This window comes from Diadema antillarum, unplaced genomic scaffold, assembly GCF_040938485.1.
Source record: "Diadema antillarum isolate AM-2024a unplaced genomic scaffold, OU_Dant_1.0 seq00001528_RagTag, whole genome shotgun sequence".
NCBI classification, from domain to species: domain Eukaryota; kingdom Metazoa; phylum Echinodermata; class Echinoidea; order Diadematoida; family Diadematidae; genus Diadema; species Diadema antillarum.
The window spans coordinates 295133-319542 of record NW_027272260.1 but is presented as its reverse complement, the minus strand read 5'-3'; the positions used below and the strand labels follow the sequence as shown (position 1 = coordinate 319542).

The following is a 24410-nucleotide window of genomic DNA, read 5'->3' as shown; positions in this document are numbered from 1 at the left end:
GACAAAGTTTCCCTGAAAACAATAAGAGCAATCTCATTGTCATTTCATAGAAGGGTCCTGAAAAGAAAGGCAGACTCATAAATCTAGCACCAAAAAAAAAAAAGGAAAAAAAAAAACAAAGAAGAGAGATAATAATCTCAATAGGCATTTGTTTATGATATACCTGATGAAAGTAAAATACTTCATTCACAATAAGTAATTAATCCCAGTACATCCATTCACATCATAAGGCAAAACAAAGGTGCAAATGACGGAAAAAGGCTGCTCTTCATTTTCAACAATGTCTGTTTGAATTAATCGCATAGCAATAATAATTTCATTATATATAATAATTTTATTATGTAGAATAAATTTTGTGCTACTCACTCAATACAGCATACATTGATAAGCTTTCACTTTATGAACACACATCTCTACAAGTCCACATCCAATACATTTTTAAAATAGCAATGAGAGAGAAACATATTGTTTGGATAATTTAAGTCAATGACTCTAAAGCCCCAGAATATTTTTTTTTGGAAACTAGCAGAAAGCATGTGACAAAAGTCTCGCATGTACAGATGGCCTCACAAAAAGGCAAGCATTTTTTTTTGTGAAGGTATGGTAAAAATTCACAAAAGTCTAGGCATCAAATCTCAAATATATGCCACACAAGCATCAATACAGCATTTTCACTGACCACAAAAATAATCCCAGAAACAATCAGGCAAAATTGGCAGCCTACATATTCACACGAAAGTTGGCAGCATTCCTATCAGCATAGAAAAAGTTAAGTGTTGTTTTTTTTAATTGTTATCTGATTTTGATTCAGTCAAGAATATATCTATGAACATTTTCATAAGACACCATCCAAAAATGTACCAAAATGAACAGCTTGTCTTAACCCTATTCTAACTGGGGGGTCAAATTGACCCCCCCCCCTCGACGTTTCGCGCCACGATTCTGCAACGCGCAAAGATTTTGCTGCGTCGTTTCATGACTTTTTCCAGTGAAGTCTCCCACATATTTTGAGACCAAATTTGCGACGTCCGGGTACACCGTTCTGAAGTTACGCAATGTTTTGCATATGCATGTAAACCCGAAAACCGCTCAAATTCATGATTTCGTGTGCAAATCCAATGCAAACTGTATTTTTTTGTTTAATTGATATAAATTAGATTATTTAAACTTTTAACCATTGAAATAAATCAATTCTAATGTAGATAAGCTTGAAAAAGTGCCTCCAACAAATTTTGTCAAAAAACAATAGAAAACAAAAGATCGAAAAAACAATAAAATACATAAGAAATTAACAAAACAATAAAAAACAAAAGAATCTGATTTTGGTTGCGCTATCTTTTTAGAAGAAAATTGTTTGATGTGTCTTGAGGAACTCTGACACAAAAATTTAGCAATCCTTCATTCTTTTTGATTGAGTTATAGGTGAAAATATGATTTCATGCGTTAATTTGCATAATTTATTCATTAAAAAATATGAAATCAACATTTTTCCATTGTATGACCATGTAATCTTGTAGTTGACATCTGGCTCTATGTTCAGGCAAAATTTTGCGGCGATCGCGTGATCGGCGGCCGAGATCTGAAGGATCCCCCCCCAGTAAAAACTTGGTCTCAAATAGCCCAGTTAGAATAGGGTTAAAAACCAAAACAATGTTTTCATTATGAAAACCATATATACACTGCATATTTTAAAAGCACACAACAGAATAATTCCCATAAAAGTATAGGAAAACTGGCTGGATTGTCACAAATATATCAAAAAATTAGACTCACCCTTTACTTATACACTACAAGAATATTGAGTGATACCTTTGGAATTGAGTGATTTTGTGTGATTTCAGTGATTAAAAGGATCACTCTTTGAAAGGAAAATATTCTCAGATTTCAAGACTGTCTTTCTATGTTTCCTTCATTTGCCCCCCCCCCCCTCCCAAAAAAAAAAGAGAGAGAAAATGAATTAATGAATATAAAAAAATCCCCATTACTATCCAGTCATCAAAATTGTGACTTACAACACAACATTAAAAACCATGTGACGTTTTACTTACAGTTCCATAATTTTGTATTCTCTTCATCCCCCCCCCTTTTTTTTTTTGGAGGGGGGAGTGGGAGGGAGCAGGGGATTAAATTTTGATGAGATTTTCATGAATTTCTTCAACTGACTTTCATTTTGAAGTCAAGCTCAAGTTGACAGTAAACTTGGCACAAAAAAGGTTACAGGGCAGCTGAGGTAGACTTTGAATAACAATCACTCATGCAAATCAAGTTTGATTATGATGTCAGTGCCTTACAACTCGCTACTGGTTAAAGGGGCAGTCCAGACGATTTTCATAATTTCACATCATGAAGTAAATAAATCAACAGCTCCATGTATAGATTTGTGGAATTTATTGTGGTTCTTGAGCAGAGAAACCAAAACTTTGACAAATCTGAAACAAATTACACTGAACAGTGTTGATGACATAGCAGGCTCACATATTTTAGAAATGTAGCAGTGTAATTCCATTACAATACCGATTGCTTAACAAGTTCACCTGCGTAGAATCTATGCATGCCTTCTTCTTTTGTTCTGCTTCCTTGAGCCTCAGCTCATGCATTTGTATAGTGAGGCTGCCATGTCATCATCCTTGTTCATTGCAATTTGTTAAAATTTTGAAAATATTCTTATTCCTCATCCCAATCACTATAAATTCTAAAACTGCACTCAGCACAACTAATTTATAGTTGTTTAAATGTAAAAGTCTGAAAATCATCCGGAGGTCTCCTTCAATATATAACATCAGATATATTCCATTTTCTCTTTCTTTTTTGGTCAAAATATGGTCATATGATTATTTAGTTTCTTCTTTTATTTTTGCTCATTCTATCACAAAACCGAACATTATTTTTTGCTGCCACATTCAACAGACCATGTTCAAGAGCTGCCAACCCAAGTTGTGTTATCTATGGTGACTAATGTCACATCTAATTATCAACTATCCCCATGGAGAGTCAACCTTATAAACAACACTGCGGTATTTTGGGGGCTGAGAAGGCATAGAAACAGTATTCTTACCTTTTCTGCAAAAGACATGTGTAAGAATACAATTTTGGGGAAAAAAAACCAGCATTTTCCATAGTTACCTGCAGTATTTTTGACAACATAGAGTGCAAAATACTGCCCCCCCCCAAAAAAAAAAAATAAATAAATAAAAAAATAAAAAATAAAAAATAACCGAACTTTGGCACCTTTGTATCTAAATTTGCCCTCAGAGGGAGTATTATTAAATTATCAATTTGGATATAAAGCCAGTGGTGTTGGGATAAGATTTGTCCAACACAGAGAGAGTCCTCCAGATTACAATGCTCTACATACATGTAAATGCAATAAATTATCTTGTTTTTTTTTCATTAAAACTGTACTTGTAATTGTACAGCTACGTTGTCATTTGGTCAATATCTAAACTAATGAAAATGCACAAACAGTCACATACACACAAACATAGGAACACGTGCAATATCATGTTCTCCTTCATGTACAAGCTGTTCCTCATGCAAAGAAAGTTAATAAATAACTTGAACACAGTTACAAGTCCACATCAAACGCATCATCATCTTTGCAAAAAACGGCGAATAGTACAATGTAGACCTAATTTTCATCTACACGGAAGAATTAAATTCTGATGAGTGACTTCACTATGCAACCTTTGTTGTTTTTTTTTCCTGGAATCGAAGTTGTCAAAAAGAGCATGACTGGCAAGTGCAGAATCAGTTATGTACATGAAGAAGGCTCTACAATAAATTGAGGAAAATCCTAATGCTATCACGGCCACTTCCTACAACCACTTGCCCTTGTTGAGTCATGATTCTTCTGAGGCTTTTCTTCTATAAACGTAATCTGCTATGTGCCAATAGACTTCCAATGTCTTTTTCACAGCTTCAAAATTCAAATAAGAAATAAGATTTATTTTAACTGTTTTTTCATCTCTCTATTTCTCCCCCTCCCATATGTATCATTTTACTTGGTTGTGAGAATACTCTTACCAACATACACATCAATCCTGAGTGCAAACTGGCAATTTGTCTCTAGCTTTTACTTTACCGTGCACAGTAATCAGTGGCCGCCAATTTTCAACCATCAAAAATCAGGATGAGCTTGAAGAGAAGCCGGTGAGATAAGTTCGTGGAATACATGATTTCTCAATGTTCACAAATAATCCCTGAAGCAGGGGGATGCTTATATTCTATCATCGAGATATACAGGGATAGAGAAGTCTTCACGAAGCCTCAAGCGAAATGAGGGGGACTTGGCAGCTCTCTCAGGGATTTGCTTTTAAATGTTCCCAAAACATTTACACTGTGATGACACAAACGTGTGACTAGGGGGAGTCGACACTGTGTCTCAAAGGGCTTTAATCCTGGCTCACATGCCATCAGTGTATCCTATTCAACACACTCAGCACGATTCCATCTATAAATGCCTCAATTGAAATTCTACATCAATGCAGCAAAAAGCAAAAATGTGACAAAGAGAAATTGAGACTGGTGACTCTCAAAGTGCCATCCAGATTGTCTCAAAAGGATATTCTTGTTCTCATAGCATTGTCATACTTAATATACAATTGACAATTTTCTTACATCAACCATTCAGTCGACATGACGCAGATACCTTCTTGCACTTTGAAATCAATCACTTCAATACCAACTCACTAAAAGAAGTATTCATCCCGAAACAATCTCACAGTCAGATGAGTCCCAGTGCATAAGGAAAGCTCCCTCTATAGACAGAACCTTGACAAGGTAGGCAAAAAAAAAAAAAAATGCTCAGCACAGTCACTCCACCTATTCCCTGCTTCTGGGATTACACAAACTGCTGCACTGCCCATCAAAACATTACACATCCTGCAATGATGTGGGACTACAGAAACTGACCATACCTCCCTTACACTGATTCCTATCAGTGGGACCACAGAAACTTAAGTTCATCTTCCGATCGTTTTCTTGTACTGCTTTCACATGGTCATTTGCGAGTCCAGGAAATTGAGCCAGTTGTCCAGATCCCGGGATGCCGTCTCGGGGTCCGGCGAGATGTAAGTGACCGCATCACTGGCGACTTGCTGGACGATCACCTGGCATTTAGCGATGGTGTCTGTTCCATTCACCTCCAGAGATGTCGTGAGACCTGCGGGTCATGTGTGAAGGAAAACAAGATACCAACAATTTTAGATTCAGTTGGTGTAATGATTCAATGATAATATTAAAGATAGTATTATCTATAAAAATGATAATCTAACAATGAATGAATAAAATTTGATTATGCTCATTCATGGTTATCACAATTTCTGTCAATTTTATTGTCATTCAGTATGATTGTTAAAAACTACAAATCATTATCATCAGTGTCCATTTATAATTACTATTGCAAGCTACTTTAAATGTGAAAATTTTCATGCAACCAAAAACTAGCACAAAAATAAAAGTATACAATTTTGCTTGCCATATGTTCCAGTCATTGATGTCTTGATTTAGCGGAATTAAAAACATGCAAAACTCATCTTACAAGGCCGAGCGTGAAAAATTGGTCGCGCAACAATATCCACTTTTACAGTATCATACACATCATGCACATCAACTGCATTGACCTTTCATCATATTTACAGTATTACACACACTGTTCAAAGTCTGTGGCACAGATAGGATTAAAGGCATAATTTACCATTTGCAGATGAAACAAAAACCTAGCATTTGTGCTTTAAAATACATTGTAGTATTAAAATGTGACTTAGGGAAAGAAACATCCCCTGTAAAAATTTGAATCCGTATAATTGATGTTCAGTACTGTTAAATACACAAAATGTGAACAATAGTTATAATACAAATGTTTCCAGACTAAACCGTCTACAGTTATGGTTTATTGAGAAAAACAATGATACATCTTAACATTTTAGGCTTTATTGCAAAATCTTTATATGATAGGATGCTTTGTGATACAACTGACCTCCACATATTATGCATCAAAAGTGATATCTTGAAATTTTTTTTAAAAATCACTGCTCTCAAAGCTAAACAGGACCTTTAACCTCTACTGATCTCGCTAAAGGAAGCAGCCCAAATAGGCCTTTTGAGAAAGAAGTTAGTGTCCCCCTTTCAGAGGTCATTCAAAGGTCCTGATGGAAGTGCAGAAGATAGTCCCCCTCTCTCCTTCTCTTCCTCTCTCTCCTGTTTCCCCCTCTCTCCTTCTCTTTCCCCTTCTCTCCTATTCTTTTCCCCTCTCTCCTACTCTTTCCCCCTCTCTCCTACTCTTTTCCTCCTTCTCTCCTTCTCTTCCCCCTTCTCTCCTTCCCTCCTTCTCTCCATCTCACCTTTCTTGGTTGCCTCCTTGAGGGTCCCGTTGCCACCAAACATCCTGGTGATATCCTGGGGATCAAGCATCGTCTGTCTTGTCTTCACCAACACGCAGGAATTCTGAATATAATGGGCAGAGTAAGCTTTTCATTAAACTACATTAACATGGAATGAAACATTCATAGGTCCTGATGGAAGCGTAGGAAATATTCCTCTTAATAGCAACAAAATCTTGTTTCTGCACATGTCCGACATCTTGGTTTTGATTCTTCTTGCTTCTGCCATCAAGAATATACCGTAAAAACTGCTATTTTCAAAAGTGTTTGATTTTCGCAAATTTTGGGAATCACGCAAATTTAATAACACATGAAAATATTGGAATCTGATCTTGATTGCACTGTGCATCTTTGTGCACTGCACATCTTTGTGCACTCAGTTGTATACCAAGTACTGTACATGTACAGTATAAAGTGGTAGAGTGGGCAGATAGGTGTTAGTGTACTTCTGATGGCTTCAGTTTCAAATCGCAAAAACGACATCTTACAAAAATGTCTGTGACCTTCAGGAAACCTGCAGAATTAGGGAAACTTTGCAACTCTTCCCCAAATCATTCTGATATTCAGGCAGTTTCTCTCTCAGTGATTTTTTAAAGGGATGGTACAGTTTCAGTTGAGATGGAGCTTAAGGTTTCCAACTTTTTTTTTTCTTTTATGATGACTTTTTGTGATAATGAGAAATCTCTTAGAGTATTTAATTCTGAGAGGAATTCAAAGTTAATTTGATGACAACTGGTTTTAAAATGGCTGAGATATCCAAAACAAAGCGATCTTAATAAAAAGGTGGGTCTCATTAGGATTCCTTTGTTTTACTTTTTTTTATATACATCTCAGTCATTTCAAAACCAATTTTCATCATATAAACTTTAAATTCCTTTCAGATCTATATGCTCTTTCACATTTCACAAAGTGGTTTCTATTAGTATCTCGCAAAAAGTTCAAAGCTATTAATCCTCACCTCAACCAATAGTATACACTGATCCCTTTAAGAATACAAGCAAACACACACAAGCACCTCACAGCAACAACACCAACAGTGAGTGAAGCCTCAAACTGGTCCACCATGCAGTGACAGCTGTACTTACATCTCCCTGCAGTTCCTTGATAACGGCTCGTATTCTCTCGTCCGAATGGTCACTCTTGAAGATGAGCATCAGACAGCTCTGCAGCGTAAGACCAAAAATTTGTCAAAATTAGGTTGGGTCCCATTGCATAAAACTTGTTTAGCAACCCTAAAAAATTCAGGTTGGGCAAATCCCAACCTAAATTTTTTAAGGTTGCTTACCTAAGAATATAAAATCCATTGCATAAAAACTCTGGTTGGGAGCTTCCAACCGGAATTTTGTGATTTCAACCGGAAAAAAATCCGGTTGGAGTTTTATGCAACGGGACCAGATATGGACCTATCATTTTTCTCAAGGGGGTAGGATCTCATGCACTTCATGCTTCCAACGTTATATTTCTCTATCATTTTAACCCTTCGTGGGTTTCATTTACCAAAGGACACAAATGTCTAGAAATGAACTGGTAGAGAAATGAAATTACACAGTCATTCGTAATCCCTGTTGCATTACAGTGGTCTTTGTGTGACACTGACACACGCTTACATGAAAGTGGGTTGCCTAAAGGTCTAGTGATTTTTTAAAGCATATTTTGTTGTTTTATATGATCACTTGTTAGATTACTTGTCCATTTTGTTGTCTTGCTTACTTACTGTTTGTTTGGGTTTAGTTTTATTTATCTTCTTCATTATGATGACGATGATTATAAGTAGTAGAATGATGTAGTATTACCATTATTACCATTATTACTAAATATTATTATTATCATTATCATTATTATTATCATTATTATTAATACTACCATTATTATTATTATTATTATCATCATTATCATTATCACTAAATTATTATTATTATTATTACTATTATTGTTACCATTATAGTAATTATTATCATTATTATTATCATTATTACTACTACTACTACTGCTACTACTACTATTATCAATATTATTGGCTTTATTGATAATGTTATCATTATCATCATTATTAGTAATAGTAGCGGTATTTTCATGAGGTGGGAGGGGGAAGGGAGTCTTATGACACCACTGAAAAAGCTTTGAATGCTAGAGCTGATTACTTGGGCACCAAAAGGGTCAAGCCACTCACCAGGTCCCCGACAGGTCTCCTGGTCCCATGTGTGACAGGGACCACACTCCTTCCCTGCTCTAGGCTCACTTCCACCGACGACAACTCCTCTATGTTTGGCAATGGCAAGAACTCTTCCAGATTTAAATCCTTGGATGGGAAAAACAAAAACATTTTCAAAATCAGTCCTGTAAAACAAGATACTTTCGTGGCATGAAATTTTCACGACTTGGAGCCAACGGCCTTTTTTGCAGCACAAAATTTTCCCCGAGTTGCCTCTAACATTCAATGCATGTTATTGTTAATATAGTGGAGACATGAACTTTTGGGTGCATTTGAATTTCGCAAATCTTGGCTCGCGCGAAATTCACAAAATTAAAATGCACGCGAACATTCCTTGTTTTACAGTAGCTGGCATCCTCTGTTCTGCTTCAGATAGATAAATCTTATTAAATTAATTTACAAATTGCCCCACACCAATTCAAGAATTTCATTACTTTGAATAAATACATCTTGTTCTACATAAATCTTTTACATGAACCAATTCACAAAGATATGGCAATAGTGCGTTCCTATTTTTGATGGAAAATGAGAACACATGAATGATGAAAATATTACTACTACTATGCTCACAAACGTAACCTGAAAGTTGCCAAAAGTGTCAACTTCACATAAAATGAAATTACAAACTCTAGTGAGCCTATATCTTTCAAAAAGAAAGAAAAAAAGAAGAAGAAAGAAATCAAGGCACTAATTGGAAATTGGTGTTGGTTACTGTGGAAAAAGTTCCTTCTATACTCCTTTGATTACAAGTATGGAGTAACAGTGGTAAGGCTTGAGTTTACAGTATGTCTTACCGTGGGTAATAGAGACCAGTTATCTTCACCAGGGACTGGTGTGTAGTCATGTATGGAGCTCCATGTGTTGTTGTACGGCTTCAGGTTGGCTGCCCTGAATTGATCTGAGAAAGGGTAGGGTACCACTCTTTATTGGTCCATAGACATCCATGATAGAAGTAGCTCATAGGAACGGTATTAATGCCCACTCAACATGCAAATCAATGGATCAATGAAAAAACAACAACAACAACACATGAACAACCATAGACTGATGTCAATGGAACGGACACCATGGCATCCGCTACATCCGTAGTGTTCTTCTTTCTCTGGTTGGAGTACAGACTACCATCTGGTGCACTTTTATATGTGCACTGTTTGGAAGGTCTAGTGCATTTTCCTGCATCTATGGCAGCGGGAGGGGGACAACTTCATCAGGTTTCTTTGGAGATGAAAATCACTGGAATAGAAAGCAGTGAAGATGGATGGGATGTGAGGGAAAGATTAATCAAAACTGAACACAACTAAATGAGTATCTTCCAAGTACTGTATACGTCAAATATTTCGCAAGGTTTTCATTTTCGCGAATTTCGCGAGTCGGGTGCTATTCGCAAAATTAAAGACACGCAAAAATATTGACACTGATCCCGATGTGAATGTGACATATGCGTGTACACTTCTCTGTTCAGTACAGGACTCCACGATCACTAATTTAACCACTCGCGAAATCGTCGGGAATTCCCGATTCGCGAAAATTCAGACTCGCGAAATATATGGCATATACAGTAAAATGAGTATCTTCAAAGTACAATACTCTCCGCATAATCGGGTAGGCTCGAGCAGAGCGTTTCTTACCCGATTACGCGGAGTACCCTATTAACAGAAGAACACTTCTCATTCACAATTGACACACACAATGTGTACGTACATGCATGGTACACTGCACCAAACACCTACACTGTATGCTTAACGCGCGTGCTTGCACCGCACATTATACATACCTTACACTTGCTCAGTCACGAGCAATGATTTACACTCTTTTTGTGGACAAATATGTCTTCAGAAAACTTTGTCATTTGGCTATAGACTCCTCGCTAACACGCAGGCGTTTTCCCAAATGAACACGTCTCTTTGGGTGCACTAGTCACGTAGAACATCAGGTTACTTTTCGAGAAGTGACTGGGGAAAAGCAACTTTGGAATATAGAGTTGGTGCATGTCCTAATTTCCGTTGCAAACTTATCGTACTGTGAATGTTGTTGCGGAGCAAGGGTGGAGCGCAAGTGTGTTCAACTCCTGTCTGTCTATGCAATTGTGAGTGCCATTCAGCTACATGTGCAATGTTCGTTTACGTGTGGCAAGTCGGTACTGGTACATGTGTTTTCATGTTTAATCACTCCCCAAATGATAGGTCTTCTCTGCAAATTAAGTAGAGAATGCGATTAGCCGTGGAAAATTTGACATTCATGATTCCTTAAAGTGTTATATAGATCTGCGATAAATGTGGGTAGAAATTAGATTAAAAGACAATTATTTACCCATTTACATGTATGTAGAGTGCCAACCCGATTATCAGGTAATTTTAATGTGCATTGGAACTGATTTTGGCTTTTACTACCCAATTAAACGGAGTACCCTTTCAAGCGATACCTGATTACGCGGAGAGTACTGTACTTGTTTCTGCTGTTGCTTTCCGCACATCAGATCTCACAAAAATACCGCCCTCACTGCTCACCGTAGAGTTCGGGGTAGTAGAACTGAAAGCAGCCAAACTTCATGTGGGTGGACGACTCGATGATCGGCTTGGAGTCGCAGTGCAGCAGGGTCTCTACGCTGCGGCAGTCGCGGGTGCGGAACTGCTGGCAGGCGATGACGCACTTCATAGACTTGCAGTTCCTCAGGAACACACTGGGTGGAAAAAGTACAACAATAGACATAAGAGTGAAGGTTTGAGAGGTACACTGTATACTGTAAAACATGATATATTCGCGGCACGAAATTTTCGCGAATTGGAGCCGATGGCCTTATTCACGGCAAAATTTTTTCGCGAATTGCCTCTTGCGTTCGATGCATATAGTGTAGATTTCGCGAATCTTGGCGCTCGCGAAATTCGCGAAATTAAAATGCACGCGAACATTTCTCGTTTTACAGTAATCTCCTTCTATAGAATGCAAGTCTTGCCAGGAGATTGGTATTCTGTAATGGCATGCCGCAAAGTCAGATTTTTCTTGTCAAACTTTAATTTTGTGAAATTTCAATCTTTTTAAATACTTTTTTTTTGGCGGAAACTTTAATGAATTTTGCGAGGGGCCAATTCAAGATTCACAAAAGCAAAACGCACATGAACGTTCTTGTCTACACAGTGCCTTGAATGCCAGTGGCAAATCCGCAATTCTCCCAAGTTTCACGTCACGAATGTTTCTGTATTTACAGTAAATGTATGAATATACACAAGCAAAACCACACACACATAATTTGGGTGACCAACTTGAACTTATTTGTGTGCTCACACACACAAACATAAACATCAATATTAACAATTATATAATAACAAACACAGATAAATCTGTAGCATCAAACAGTGACTTGGCTGCTTAAGAATTAGTAAATTTGTGTGTGAAAGGATCCTCCTGATTGAAAAAACAAAAACAAAACAAAAACGACTGGATAGCTGAAGTTTTGTGAATGTCAGCAAAATCAAAATTGTAGCGTGTGCCCAAAGTGGTGAAAAGGTTCATCACATAATGCATAATCTATATATGCTCTGAGCTTTGTGAATGCTATCTAATTTTTCTAAAGCTAGCATCTAAGCTTAAAAAGTAATTTTGGCCTATGTCAAGATCCTGTCTTATCTTTTTTCTTTTTTTTTTGTGTTAATTGCACAAAAAGGGGATGTGCCTTGTGGTGGCAGACTAACAACACAGCAGAAATCTCACAAGACAGGAACTGACGTGTCCCTCTGCTTGGGATTTATTATCCCAATGAGTCGTATTTAAACCCATATGGGAACCAGCTCAGCTGATCAGGGTGTACCACCCTATAAAGTAGAAATAAATTCAATTCAATTCAATTCTGTGACTATCACAGAATGGTCCAAGACTTGACCCCCTGAGTGCCACATTCACTACCTATCCACAGATTTGTGCGTGACGTTTGTGCACATTTGACTCATCGGTACAGGAAGGGTTAACAAAAGTTCAAAGGTCATGGTGGTAGCCTCAGACTTTACCTCCCTTTGTTGGGACCAATAAACAGTCTGCAGTTGGTACAGTCATCCACGGTGATAGTAGCCATGTGATCAAAGAGGTAGATACTGCAGTCCTACCAGGGCAAAGAGAGAGGGGGTAAATTATCCTAAGTGGATAAGACGCCTGTCCGGAGATCAGGAGGTCGGAGGTTCGAATTCCGCCCAAGTATGATTTAATTTGTCATGGCTAACTACTACTTAAATATTGATCAATTCAGTGCTTATTTATGTTGATGTAGGGTAATTTGTTAATCAGTTGCAATAGAAAAAAACAACTCGACAGAAGAATTTCATGAATTTGAAGGGAGTAATTTGCTTTGTAAAATCTCATCTTTCTGGTGTGAATACAGATTAAATATCTTTAATAAAACTTTCAATTTGTGTGTAAGAGGGTTAATTACATTTTACACTGCTCAGCTCCATTCTGAGGTAGGAATTTACCAACTGTAAAAGCAAGAAGACAAAAAGATCTTGCAAAATAAGAAAAGTAAGGTACATGTATAACCTAAGAGTAAGCAACAGGTTGTTTGTTACAGGCAGGCAATGATCATTTCACAATAATTTACCTCTATAGGTAAAGCAGTGTTACATTGAATAGTCCAGACCTCCCAACCTTTCTGACTGTAAAATAGGGATGATTTGGCTCAAAAATAGGAAAGAAAGAGCAGTTTCCATAGGAGTGTGCAGTATGATTATCCAGAAAAATAGGAAATTCCTGTTGACACAAGACCTGGGAATGGTCGAAATTCAGATTCTTTCCTCCAAATTCGATATGGTTGGGAGGTCTGGAATACTCTGCATAGGGGAGATCATAAAAGCATACAGAATGCTGACGACCACTTCCTCTCTTTTAATATGACTTCTACCACGACTACTACTCCACTAATAATAATATACCGTAAATTCTTACATAGTGCTATATATGAACTACTCAGCGTGCTTGCTGCTCTCTCCAGAATAATGTTAAAGAAAATGTAGAAAATAGGAAATAGAAAAGGTTCAAAAATAAAATACAATATAGCGCCACTTCACAATGGCTGATGAAAGAAAACAAAAAGGGCAAATGACTTAGAATAGAATTTTGCCCAGTAGTGTAGCCATCGTGAGCAAGTTTTTACCTCACATTTTTCCACAATGAATCGCTGACCGTTGATCTTCCCCGGAACCCTACCCAGGACCTCTCCGGTGCGGTCAGCAAAGGTGAAGTCCTTGATGTCCAGCTTTTCCCTCTTGTCCCTGCATGGGTAGTGGTCAGATGGAGAGGGAACAATACACGAACATTACTTGGTTGACCGTCCATAAATAACGATAAACCTGCAATACGTACTGTGTGTGTTGGGCTATTTGCTCGCTACTCTTGTTTACGCCTCAATCAAGGGTTAACGTTCTGTTCAAACTAGCTAGCAACTGTGCAATGGTGACTTGTTAGGGTACGATGACTTCTCGGATTAGTGAAGAACTGCTGGACAAATGTCTCAATTTCCCCTCAACTGGTTGTACAGTACCGGTAAGTTTGTTTGTTGGTTTCTTTCCCTCTTTATAGTCACTCCGAGAGAGAGAGAGAGAGAGAGAGTGCAGGAGAGAACAAGCAAATAAAATCAAGGCCCCCCAAAAGGAACTTGCTGCACTCCTTCCACAAAGCCACAATTAAAATTGTATCACTAGACAATCTGGCAGCCAGCCGACCCCAACATTACTCATTACAGTCAGTGGCTGGCAAATTTCAGCAGAACATGGACATGTAGAGTCTACAGTATACATGTATGCAGAGTAGCAAGCTAAATTCAAGATCGTAACCCTGGATTGGATTGTCAAACATTTAGGTCTGTTATCAATAATAAATTGTTAACTTTGTGAATCATACTAGTCAACTTGCAAATTTCATATGATTAACTTACCATGGCAAAATGTGTTATGGTGTGATCTATCATAAGTACTAACCAACCAACCCCATACTATAGAGGACGGGCTGATTTTGCTACAACACGCATTTCCCATAGACACTTCAACTTCACTTGTTCAACTCAAATAATACTCTACAAAATTATATTTCTATAATAATGTATATATCAACCTACTTTTTCCCAACACTGTTTTTGTTAAATTTGTGTACATCATAAAATTTCACAAAATTCCCAAATATTATCACCTTGTCAATTCCCCCAAATTCGGACAGTCTCTCCAAAATTCGAATACGCACTGTGCGCGTTCAATGTCAGTACGTATACAAGGGCCAAGGCAGCTGAAAACTGAGCCATACCTTGTTGGCGCGAGGATGCATCAGGGACGTTGCAGCACCGTACGTGTTCGTATCCGAATTTTGGTGACTTGGCACTTGCATTCAGCCCCTGTACATTTTATTCACTGCATCCACGCTTACAGAGATTTTGTTTTTCTTTTGGTTTGTGTTTTTTGAGGATACCATAATCACAGTCTGAGCTTGTCTTGCGATAAGCAAAGAATCTCGCAACAGAACAATTTTCTATTTTTAACGCTTTTTCGGCAACCCTGATTCTTTACACGGGACCTAATTTGCGCACACTTTGGAAAACTTGCGGCGATTCTGCATTTTTGATAGCAAAATTTGGGAATTTAGATGGGTTTTTGGAGGTGACTCAGGCACTTTCCTGTGCGTGGTAAACAAGGAGTGTGCCAGTACGTAGGGTGTCTGATCGCGCACTGCTAACCCTCGACCAAAACGCGCCCCTATCTAATAACACGCAATTCCCATAGAACGCAATGGAGCCGCGTGCCTACGCTGTTTTGACCAAGCATTTTTGTGCCAAATTTCGCCTTTATTGCCAAATCCCCAGACCATGCCATTAACGAATCCTGACAAATTTGGTATCATATGAAAGAGGAAGTTTTGCTCCATATTCTATCAGAGGGGCGGTTCATGAATCTGACGATAAATTGATGTAAACATCGATAGAAGCACATCTATCCCCATATCTCAGCGTCTGCTTCGGTATTTGTATCGCCCCTAGACATGCTAGTAGTTGAGGATATGCTGAATCCGATGGTGTGGCTAGTTTTTCGCTAGCTCCACGCCTAGGTGTGGGGATATTGCCTTGAAGATACCCCTTGCAATAATTTTTTGGTCACAGCGAACGTTTTAGGCGGGGCTTCGTATGCAAGAATCCATAGTAACTTCAAGCGAAGGGGCTAATGCATATGTAAATTTGATTACGCATCGCGCGCCGTCTACCACCGGCCACATGGCCTCATCTGCGGTGTGTGGGGATCTCGTGTGCATGCGGCGCACGCCAGATGCTGCCAGCAAAGAGCTACCTCTGTGTGTGTGTCACTACGTGTGTGTGTGTATGTGTTGTGTATGATGTGCATATCACGAGGCAGGACACTGGGCTGTCGCTTGCGATAGCTCCTACAACACGCATCACACATAGCATGCACTCTGTACTGTACATATCGGATACAGTCACGCTCACAAATCACGTACGTCTTGCAAAACAACCAGACTCTACTAAATTTCTGTCTACTATTATTAGTTTACTTGTGGATTGGTTATGATCTTATCGTTGTTCATTTATATTTTGAAAGTGCACTCGCGATGCTCGAGTCACTGGCACTAAGCCGAGAAATCGGTTGTTAATACAATCATGTCCGCTTAGCCAAAGTGCGAACGAAGTAGGCCTTAACTAACGTTACTGTGGTGGTAGCGGCAGCGGTGTATTACGAACACCCGATCGACAAAAAGGGCGTGCAAAAGATTTCGGAAGACTCTTATTTGGCCATTTTTGCATGTACGAATAGTGGTAATGTGGCATCAATTCCAAGCCTGTGGCTGTAGAGGTTGTAGCTTGTACATATTCACGCGAGCTGTGTGCACCTGCTCTCGACAATCGACTGCATATTTCTTCGAACCATGCTCGCCATGCCGGCTGCCCTGGCTTACAATCGCGATGCTTTCCGCTCGGTTCCCCGAATTTTACCGGCGGGGTGCAGGCAGGGCTGCCTAGCTGCTGCTAGCTAGCTGCGCCTGCATACATATGCGGGGTTCGTACGTGTTGTAGGGCGCTCAATACGGTACATGTGAATCGAATGTAAACTGAATACCGAGCACGTACGCACGCACGCAGCGCACACAGGGTATGACAACACATAGGGGGAGTGGCTTCTGCGCTTGTTACGCGTATTTTCTAACCGCTGTATGCTCATTATCTGATCGCTGGAGATCCACACGAGAATGCAGCTTTTCGGCATTGTTTGCAAACATGATTTGGGTCACATATTCATGCGTGCTCGTAAAAAAAGGGGGTGATATTGCTGTGATTTCAAAGTTGAATTTCTCAAGATACAAACATCCTTTCGCCATGAAATTTGAAATATGTCTTAATGATGTAATTCTCTTTCATATGAAATAATTCACAATTCGTTTCTCACAGAATTTCAAAAGTTACAAAAATGCTCCAGACACCCTACCAGTAGTGCCAGTGCAGTATGTGACAGATGTCATATGTGTGTGTTGTGACAGTAGAATTTGCTGGCTTGTGATAAGCGATAAGTGTCCAGATTTTTGAGCCTGCAGGGGTCGCACTTAACTTTTTTTTTAACTTGCCAGGCGGACTACTTAGAATCAATTTTGACACTGAAGCAATATTTTGGCTAGCCAGACGGACTAGTAACTTCAGAATTTTATGATTTTTGGCTAGTCCGACGTGATTTTGGGTGGCCAATGCCAATGGCCAGCGGACCATCGCCAATTTCGAACCCTGTGAGGCCGGCTGAAAATTGGGGGTTCTACTCTAACATTAACACTTTAGACAATATCACGTTAGGTCTCCACTGCAGTGCAGTGCAGTGGTGCTGGTAGTGGTGGATCCTTGCAGAGAGGGGGCGCACCGGGCGTTAGACAGAAAGATCCGTCTGTCCGGAGGACTCTTTTATATTTTGCCATTAACAGTAGGGGTGCTGGTCCGAGAATGCGGATCGTCCGCACAAACGAGGGTATCTTCGTAAACGCGGACAAATCGCGTCCGCGTAAATCGGGATCGGTAGCTTTTTCGCGGACGATCTTTTTCCTCGGGGCTTTGCGGGCTTAGGGGTACCGAACCGCACGTTCTAGATGCGATAAACGGATTCCTCGTGTACAAATACCCCTAGTTCACCGTCTACTTTTGTGGGTTGTCCGTCTTCCCGTGGATTCATCGCGCGAAATGTGAAAGTCGCTGTGCTGTCAATGGCAATACATGTACACGCATCATGGAGCAACTTAACACACCTACGAAGTCACCAATGCACTTTGCAGTGGAATTACGGCAAATTTGAACGGTATGAATATTTCTTATGAATAAAATATTAATTCTAATTATTGTTCATTAATATTCCGATTTCCGATTGTCTGGTTTGGCGACTGTATGCCGGTACCTACAAATCCCGTTGTGAACACATCGTTGTGTTGAAAACTACTTACTAGTAATGTGTTGTATGTCCGACTGCACGTGCGCAGCTACCGACGCTAGTTTCCCATGTATAATGTATGCATGCACATGGGCATTTAAATGATCAAAGACAAAACGGGAAGTGCTTTAATATTCAAGGAACGGTTGAATAAAACGAACAACAAAACTCTATAAACAAAACAAAACAAAAACAAACGAAAAAAAATAATTGTGAAACAGTGGAAACGAAATTATCAAAGATACTTCTTTCGATCGCATCTAAATGATATTCCCATTTTTAAAATCCTTATGATCAAATGATTTATAAAATAAACTTGAAAATGGCTCCCGTAAGCGAGTACTGCAGCAATTTTAAAGACTGGTCGCACTAAAGTTATAGAGTATGCAGTGCTGATAGTTTAACCAAACTGTGTTTGATTTTATGAATCATTGTATCTATGAGGGTGAGCTCTCACCTGTAGGTCCGGCGGTAGCACGCCCGTCATCGTGGAGTCAAGTGAGGGGAGAGGCCAGTGCTATGGTAAGAAAAGTTACCAGAACTTCTCACATGATGGCCCACACGCATGCTTCATTAATTGGTCGGTGAATGATGATACAATTGTATCACATTTGTTTTATTGGTTATTGCATCATAAGCGCATCATAAGCAGAAACAAATTACATGCGTACTTCTTTAGAAGTGTTACACATGTGCCACATCAATTCTGTTTGAATCTAGATGCAAGTATACTAACCAAATTACATCTGTTAATTTCATAAAGATGACCTCCAAGAACTGATGGATGTTCACATTCAGGAAATGACGGAGTTGCGTAATGAAGGCCAAAACGAACAAGGTAAGCAACGTTACACATAAAAGTAACATTGATATATTGCTACCAATCTGATTCAGTATTAATATCACACTGCATATTTGTATTTCTCTCTGTGAAACTGGAACATTTCGTAACAGTTTTTTATATATTTTCTTTCCTTGTCTTATGGCACAGATCCCAACAGCACAATCGAAGTTGAGCAAGGTAAGATCGTACGATGTGTAGGATAATGGCAGCCCTGAAATAGGCTCTCCACTCTTCCCTGAATCATTATTAATGCTCAACAATGATTCTGCATGTTGCGTTGGCAAGAGGAGCTGATATGGTGCACTTGCGTTACCACGAACGACATATTGTTACAACGTCGAAGCACATGCAAAAATTAAGATCTAAAAATAAACGTCATTGAGTCGCTCAAAAGTAAAACGTTTATAGCTAAATTTTCGATTGAACGAAGTAATTTCCGGGCGACATTGAAAAAGAAAAATGAACGAAATTTATTCTATAAGGTCCTATAACGAAATGCGGGACGCTTACGATATACAGCATGACTTCAGCACAAGACAAATTTAGCGAGCGTCTCTTTGATGAAGAACGCATCACATTTTTGTGGGTTTAAATAGCAATCGCTCTGCGTTTCAGGGAACTTGCATTAGGCCATATTATAAGATAATACGAAATGAAATAACGATCGTTTTTTCCGAAGGTTCGTAATTCCAAAACACACAAATTCTGTTTGCAGTGTACCTAGATGTTCGTTGCAAATCCGAAATAAACTACTGTCCGTCATTGCGACATAGTTTGTATAGCATATGACGTTACTGCGAAGATTCATTTTTCCTTGCGTTCAGTAATCCGAAAATGAAATAAGGTTCGCTATTACGAATGTTCCTTAACCTAAAAATGTTTGGAATCTTTGTGTTTCAAGGTTCGTTAATCGGAAATGAAAATAGTTTGTTAATCCGAAAATGAAGAGGTGATTATAGGACTGCTAACAAAAACATACATCATTGTTTTTAGATCAACAAGTCTTCAGATAATGAACCGTTTTCATTTAAGGATGAACGATCTTTTTTATGAACAATGAACCTTATTTCCATTTTATGATAAACGAAATGAAATAACTAACATTTTCTCATTGACGGATGAACAAACCTTCGGAAAAAACGAATGATACCGGTACTTCATTTCGGATTAATGGACTTTCAGCATAGCAAACCTTAAATTTCCTTTTCATATAAAAAGAACCTTTCATTGAAGATGAACAAACCTTCGGAAAAATCGAATGATACTTCATTTCGGATTAATGGACTTTCAGAATAACCATAAATTTCCTTTTCATTTAAAAAAGAACCTTTTGAACAACTGTTACGAACATTGGGAATAGCGAGCCGTAAAACCGACGACCCGTCGAAACGGCAAACCTTTTATAGTACAACGGAAAGTAGGAACAACAAACCTTTAGAATAGTACTCGAATCCTCTACTACTTTGATGTGATTTCAAACTAAGCATGAAGTACAAACAACTTTCTCTATTAAATGTACAATATCGATGAAATTAAAGTGATAGCATTGCATTTAATATTGCTTTTTTGCGTATTATGAGTAGTCGATAATCACATATTTGAGTGTTGTTTTTTTGTGTGTGTGTTGTCGTACACAAAATTTTGATACAACGAAACAAAACTGCCGATCCCAAAGACTTTGTTCTAACGTCAGTACACTGTACTTCGGCAAGATACCTTTTAGTGTGCAGATGTGTTTATTTCATGTATAATTCTGCCCACTACACTCTAAACTGCCGAGTTACTTTTGTTGTACACATTAATTATAGTATTTGTTCTTCTCTTTGATTTAGGGAATGATCTTGGTGGACAGAACACGACAGCAGTTCTAGAAATTGATGTTGAAGGGCACGTGTTCATGCAAGTTGGGCTACTCTCAATTCATGTTCGCATGTTCGGCTTGCTCCTCACGAATGTCGGCTTTCCCGGCGGCTCTCAGTACCAGTGTCACGGCGTCATGAAGCATAGCTTGCACTTGTTGTCATGCAATTAACATCCAGAAGTACTGCTCAATGACTTTCCTTCAGCTTGTTCTTGATGGGAATGATGCTGTAACCTTAACTTCTCATGAATTAATTCTGTAGAAAAAGAAAATGACATTTTTATTTCGAAACGGGGAAAACTTGTGTGATATCAAAGTAAGATCATAAAGTGTACGCATAATGTTAAAATATTGTGTACTTGACCAACGGTGTTGTTTATAATGTTAAGGGACATTCCTTCCTGATATGTTGCTGTGTATGAACAGCTATGTGCTTAGCATCTGCCCATTCTGTTTGTAACTGAAAAAAAGTCACCAAACTATCTTTTTCCGAGGACAAAAGATAAAAAGTCTTGACATCAGCTCCTATAATAAAGTCATACTTTTGTTTGTGCCCTCCTCGGCAACTCCAAGGCCAAGCTCTGTCCAAGCCAAACCGTTTGGTAACTGTTTAATAACAATTAAAGTGCAATTTCACGTTCAATACTCTAAAATCTTTTACAATTTACTAAGTTTATTATTATGTCTGTTATACTTAAATTGTCACTGATCTATTTGTTTCTCTTTTTTTTTGCTTTCCAGTACGTTATCTTACTGCTGAATGTTTTATTCTAGGCGTACAATGTAATTAGGCTTTGTCTTTTTTTTTGTATTATAATTCTAGTCTATAGCATTATTGTCAGCACAGAAAGGATACATGCATGTATCGTGTACTGTGATACCTGTGCTTATTTTTGTTTAAAAGCTGATTTTTTTGTCTATAGAGTTGGCAATAAAATGTGAAGATTTGTGTGTGTGTGCGTTTGTGATTAATTGGTACCGGTACCCGATTTCTTGGCGCTTGTTTTGTTTGTTTGTTTTTTCTTGATGTATGATAACAATTTCCTGGCATTTGGGTATCTCAAACACCCCCAGTTACACATGCATACCCACACAAGACTTCTAATACATGCAGGTTTCGTCAGCGCTATAACATTGAATGGAAAATACTAAATGTGTGTCGTTTTCAATTAAAAATTGTAGTAATTAAATGATAGACGTAAACTGACGTGAAACTCATCTGCCTTTCACATACAAGTCAACATGCTGCAATAGGCCGCTTGCAAGAATTATTCACAATTTACAGTAGAGTAAGTGCACCGGTTTGCGGCCGCTTAAGGGTTTTTCCACTCTGAAATGCAAACGTGCAGATTGCTCTAATCCAGGTTATATCATAGAGATTGACCACTTACCAATACACCATATTGTCACCATTGCAAGACCAATGTCCATCCCGTTGGTCAAAAAAGACCGCGGCCGCGATCCGGTACAGCGCGTTCCGGTTTGCGGCCGGGGTGTTCTGGTTCGCGGCCGCCTCGCGCTTTTGGGTTTTGTCCAGCGCAAAGTGACTTGTTTTTTTCCATCAAGAATGAAACATATCAAACTGTAAATGCTATTTTCCCAATCTATAAATATTAGTTTTGATTAATAAAACTATTTCCTCAAAATTTTCCCCAAATTACTGAATATGAGCCATTGACAAATTGGAAGAGGAAGAGGACTTCAAGGAATATGAGGGACAGCAGAACTGAAGATCAGGGACAGCTATGAGGCACGCCCTTACAAGTCATCAAAGTATATGGATGCGTGATCTTATTTTTCAATTTACTTGTTTTATTAATAAAAAATATATTTTTGTTCTATTTCAAATGCTTTTCTATATTTCTGTACGCTTATTTTGGCTGGCGTTTTACCCCCGGACGCGATATAGAGCAAGCGCCCTCTATGGTGTTCCGGTTCGCGACCTCCCCCCGTTTCCTTCGCGATTCGTCATTTTCAATGTATCGTCCGTGGTGAGTAGTCATCACATTCTAACCCTCCTCTACGATCAATATTTCAACAAGAAAACGACATATAAGGACATGACAGCCGTCTAGCTACGTCCAGAATAGTTGACTTACGTGTTAATAATACCTATAATTCAAGCTCTTGCGGTGAACACCTTGGTTTCCAAGAGATTTTACAGCGACTAGACCTCGCACTGCTGTTAGTCCCAGGTATGTTGATGTTGTGCAGGATATTCTCCGTTGAATGGTGACAAGTTACCGGGCTGCCAGCCCATTGGCCAGATTTTATCAACTGGAGACCGCTGGCCCGGCCGCGAACTGGTGCATGGCCGCGAACTAGTGCACTTACTCTATATCCTGAAACGTCCATGAATCCAAGCTCATCTAGATCTAGAGATCTTCTAAATTTTACATAGATCTACGATTGTAGGTACAATGTTATGCTTGTACATGTAGCTGTATAAACATCACAATGATAGTAGGACATCGATACTCACATTTAGGTTGAAGAGCATTTCACTAATAACACTCGATCCATATTGGTCCTAGAAACGCAAAAATTGCTCAACTTGTTGATGTCGCAATGCGCAGCATGCAGCGGTACAACGAAGGTACGTTTGTACAGTGTATTATAGAGATAGCCCTATATCATACATGTACAACGTATTACATGTATGTCAGCTTCAACTTACAACAAAACATACGCATGGGCACACAGAAAACGGGGAAAGCAGTGATCTCTGTTTATTGCACATCGTCCTTATTTACGAGGGTCAAAGCAAGAAGCAGTGAACAGTCGCGCTTCTGCGTCCTTACTTTTGGGGACAATCATAGTTTTCTAAGCTTATATCGGTTTTTAAGGACGCGTCCTCATTTATCGGGACGCCGTTCGCCGAGAAGTCGGCAGCTTGCGACGTCGTCACCGTATACGAAGACGACCCTCATATACAAATACGATCCTCATTCTCGGACCAGCACCCCTACTGATTAACGCTGTCCTCCGAGGGGATCCGTGAAACCAGATGCAGTCTCCGCGGAACATTCCCCAACGGACAGATACAGACTGATCTTTCGGTCAACCGGGCGTGTGCCCCCGCCCCCTCTTTTGTTAAAACAAAAAACAAAAATAAAAAATTGGGGAGGGGGCGCGTGTGCCCCCTTTAATTTTGTAAAGGAGTCTCCCTTTTACGGAATTCCTGGATCCGTATATCCGCCCCTGGAATGGCATATTTGCTAAGTCGAAAGCAGTGTCTATTAAACAGTCTAACTGTTAGTTAGTAGGTTAGGTTCGTACACGGAAAGTGTCCTTCAAGTGCACAGTGGGCGGGACGCGACGGTTTAGGGAGCGTGTGTATCTCACCTCCCTGGCGTGTGCGAGCGAAGAGGCGCTTTGCTGCTCAGAGCAGCTGTTGTATGAACGTCTTTCGTGTAGTGTACATTACCCCGTACATTATATACGTAGACTAGTAACGTTGTCGGGTAGTACGGTGACAATTTATTTTTTGCCGGTGCCATATCGTTGGCATCGAGAATATTTGCTCAGAATGAAAAACTTACCAACTGTACTGTTGAGGAGGTGGATCTTCTTTGTCCCCTTTATCCCCTGATCCATCTGAAAAACAGCACCCCATCGTGAAGTTTGCAGCAAATATCAACTTCAGTTTTCGGGCAATTAGAGATCTACTAAT

At 39.1% G+C, this 24410-nt stretch overlaps 1 protein-coding gene across 1 annotated transcript; it reads right to left on the bottom strand.

Moving 5' to 3' along the window:
- Positions 1-4724: 4724 nt before the first annotated feature.
- LOC139710390 (protein XRP2-like) lies at positions 4725-24410 on the bottom strand. Its single transcript, XM_071622304.1, has 9 exons — positions 24280-24410; positions 13730-13847; positions 12594-12685; positions 11100-11272; positions 9387-9490; positions 8551-8679; positions 7466-7543; positions 6342-6444; positions 4725-5161 (listed from the first exon to the last, which is right to left on the bottom strand). The coding sequence occupies exons 1-9, from the start codon at positions 24351-24353 to the stop codon at positions 4992-4994; spliced, it is 1041 nt and encodes a 346-aa protein (XP_071478405.1). The 5' UTR covers positions 24354-24410; the 3' UTR covers positions 4725-4991.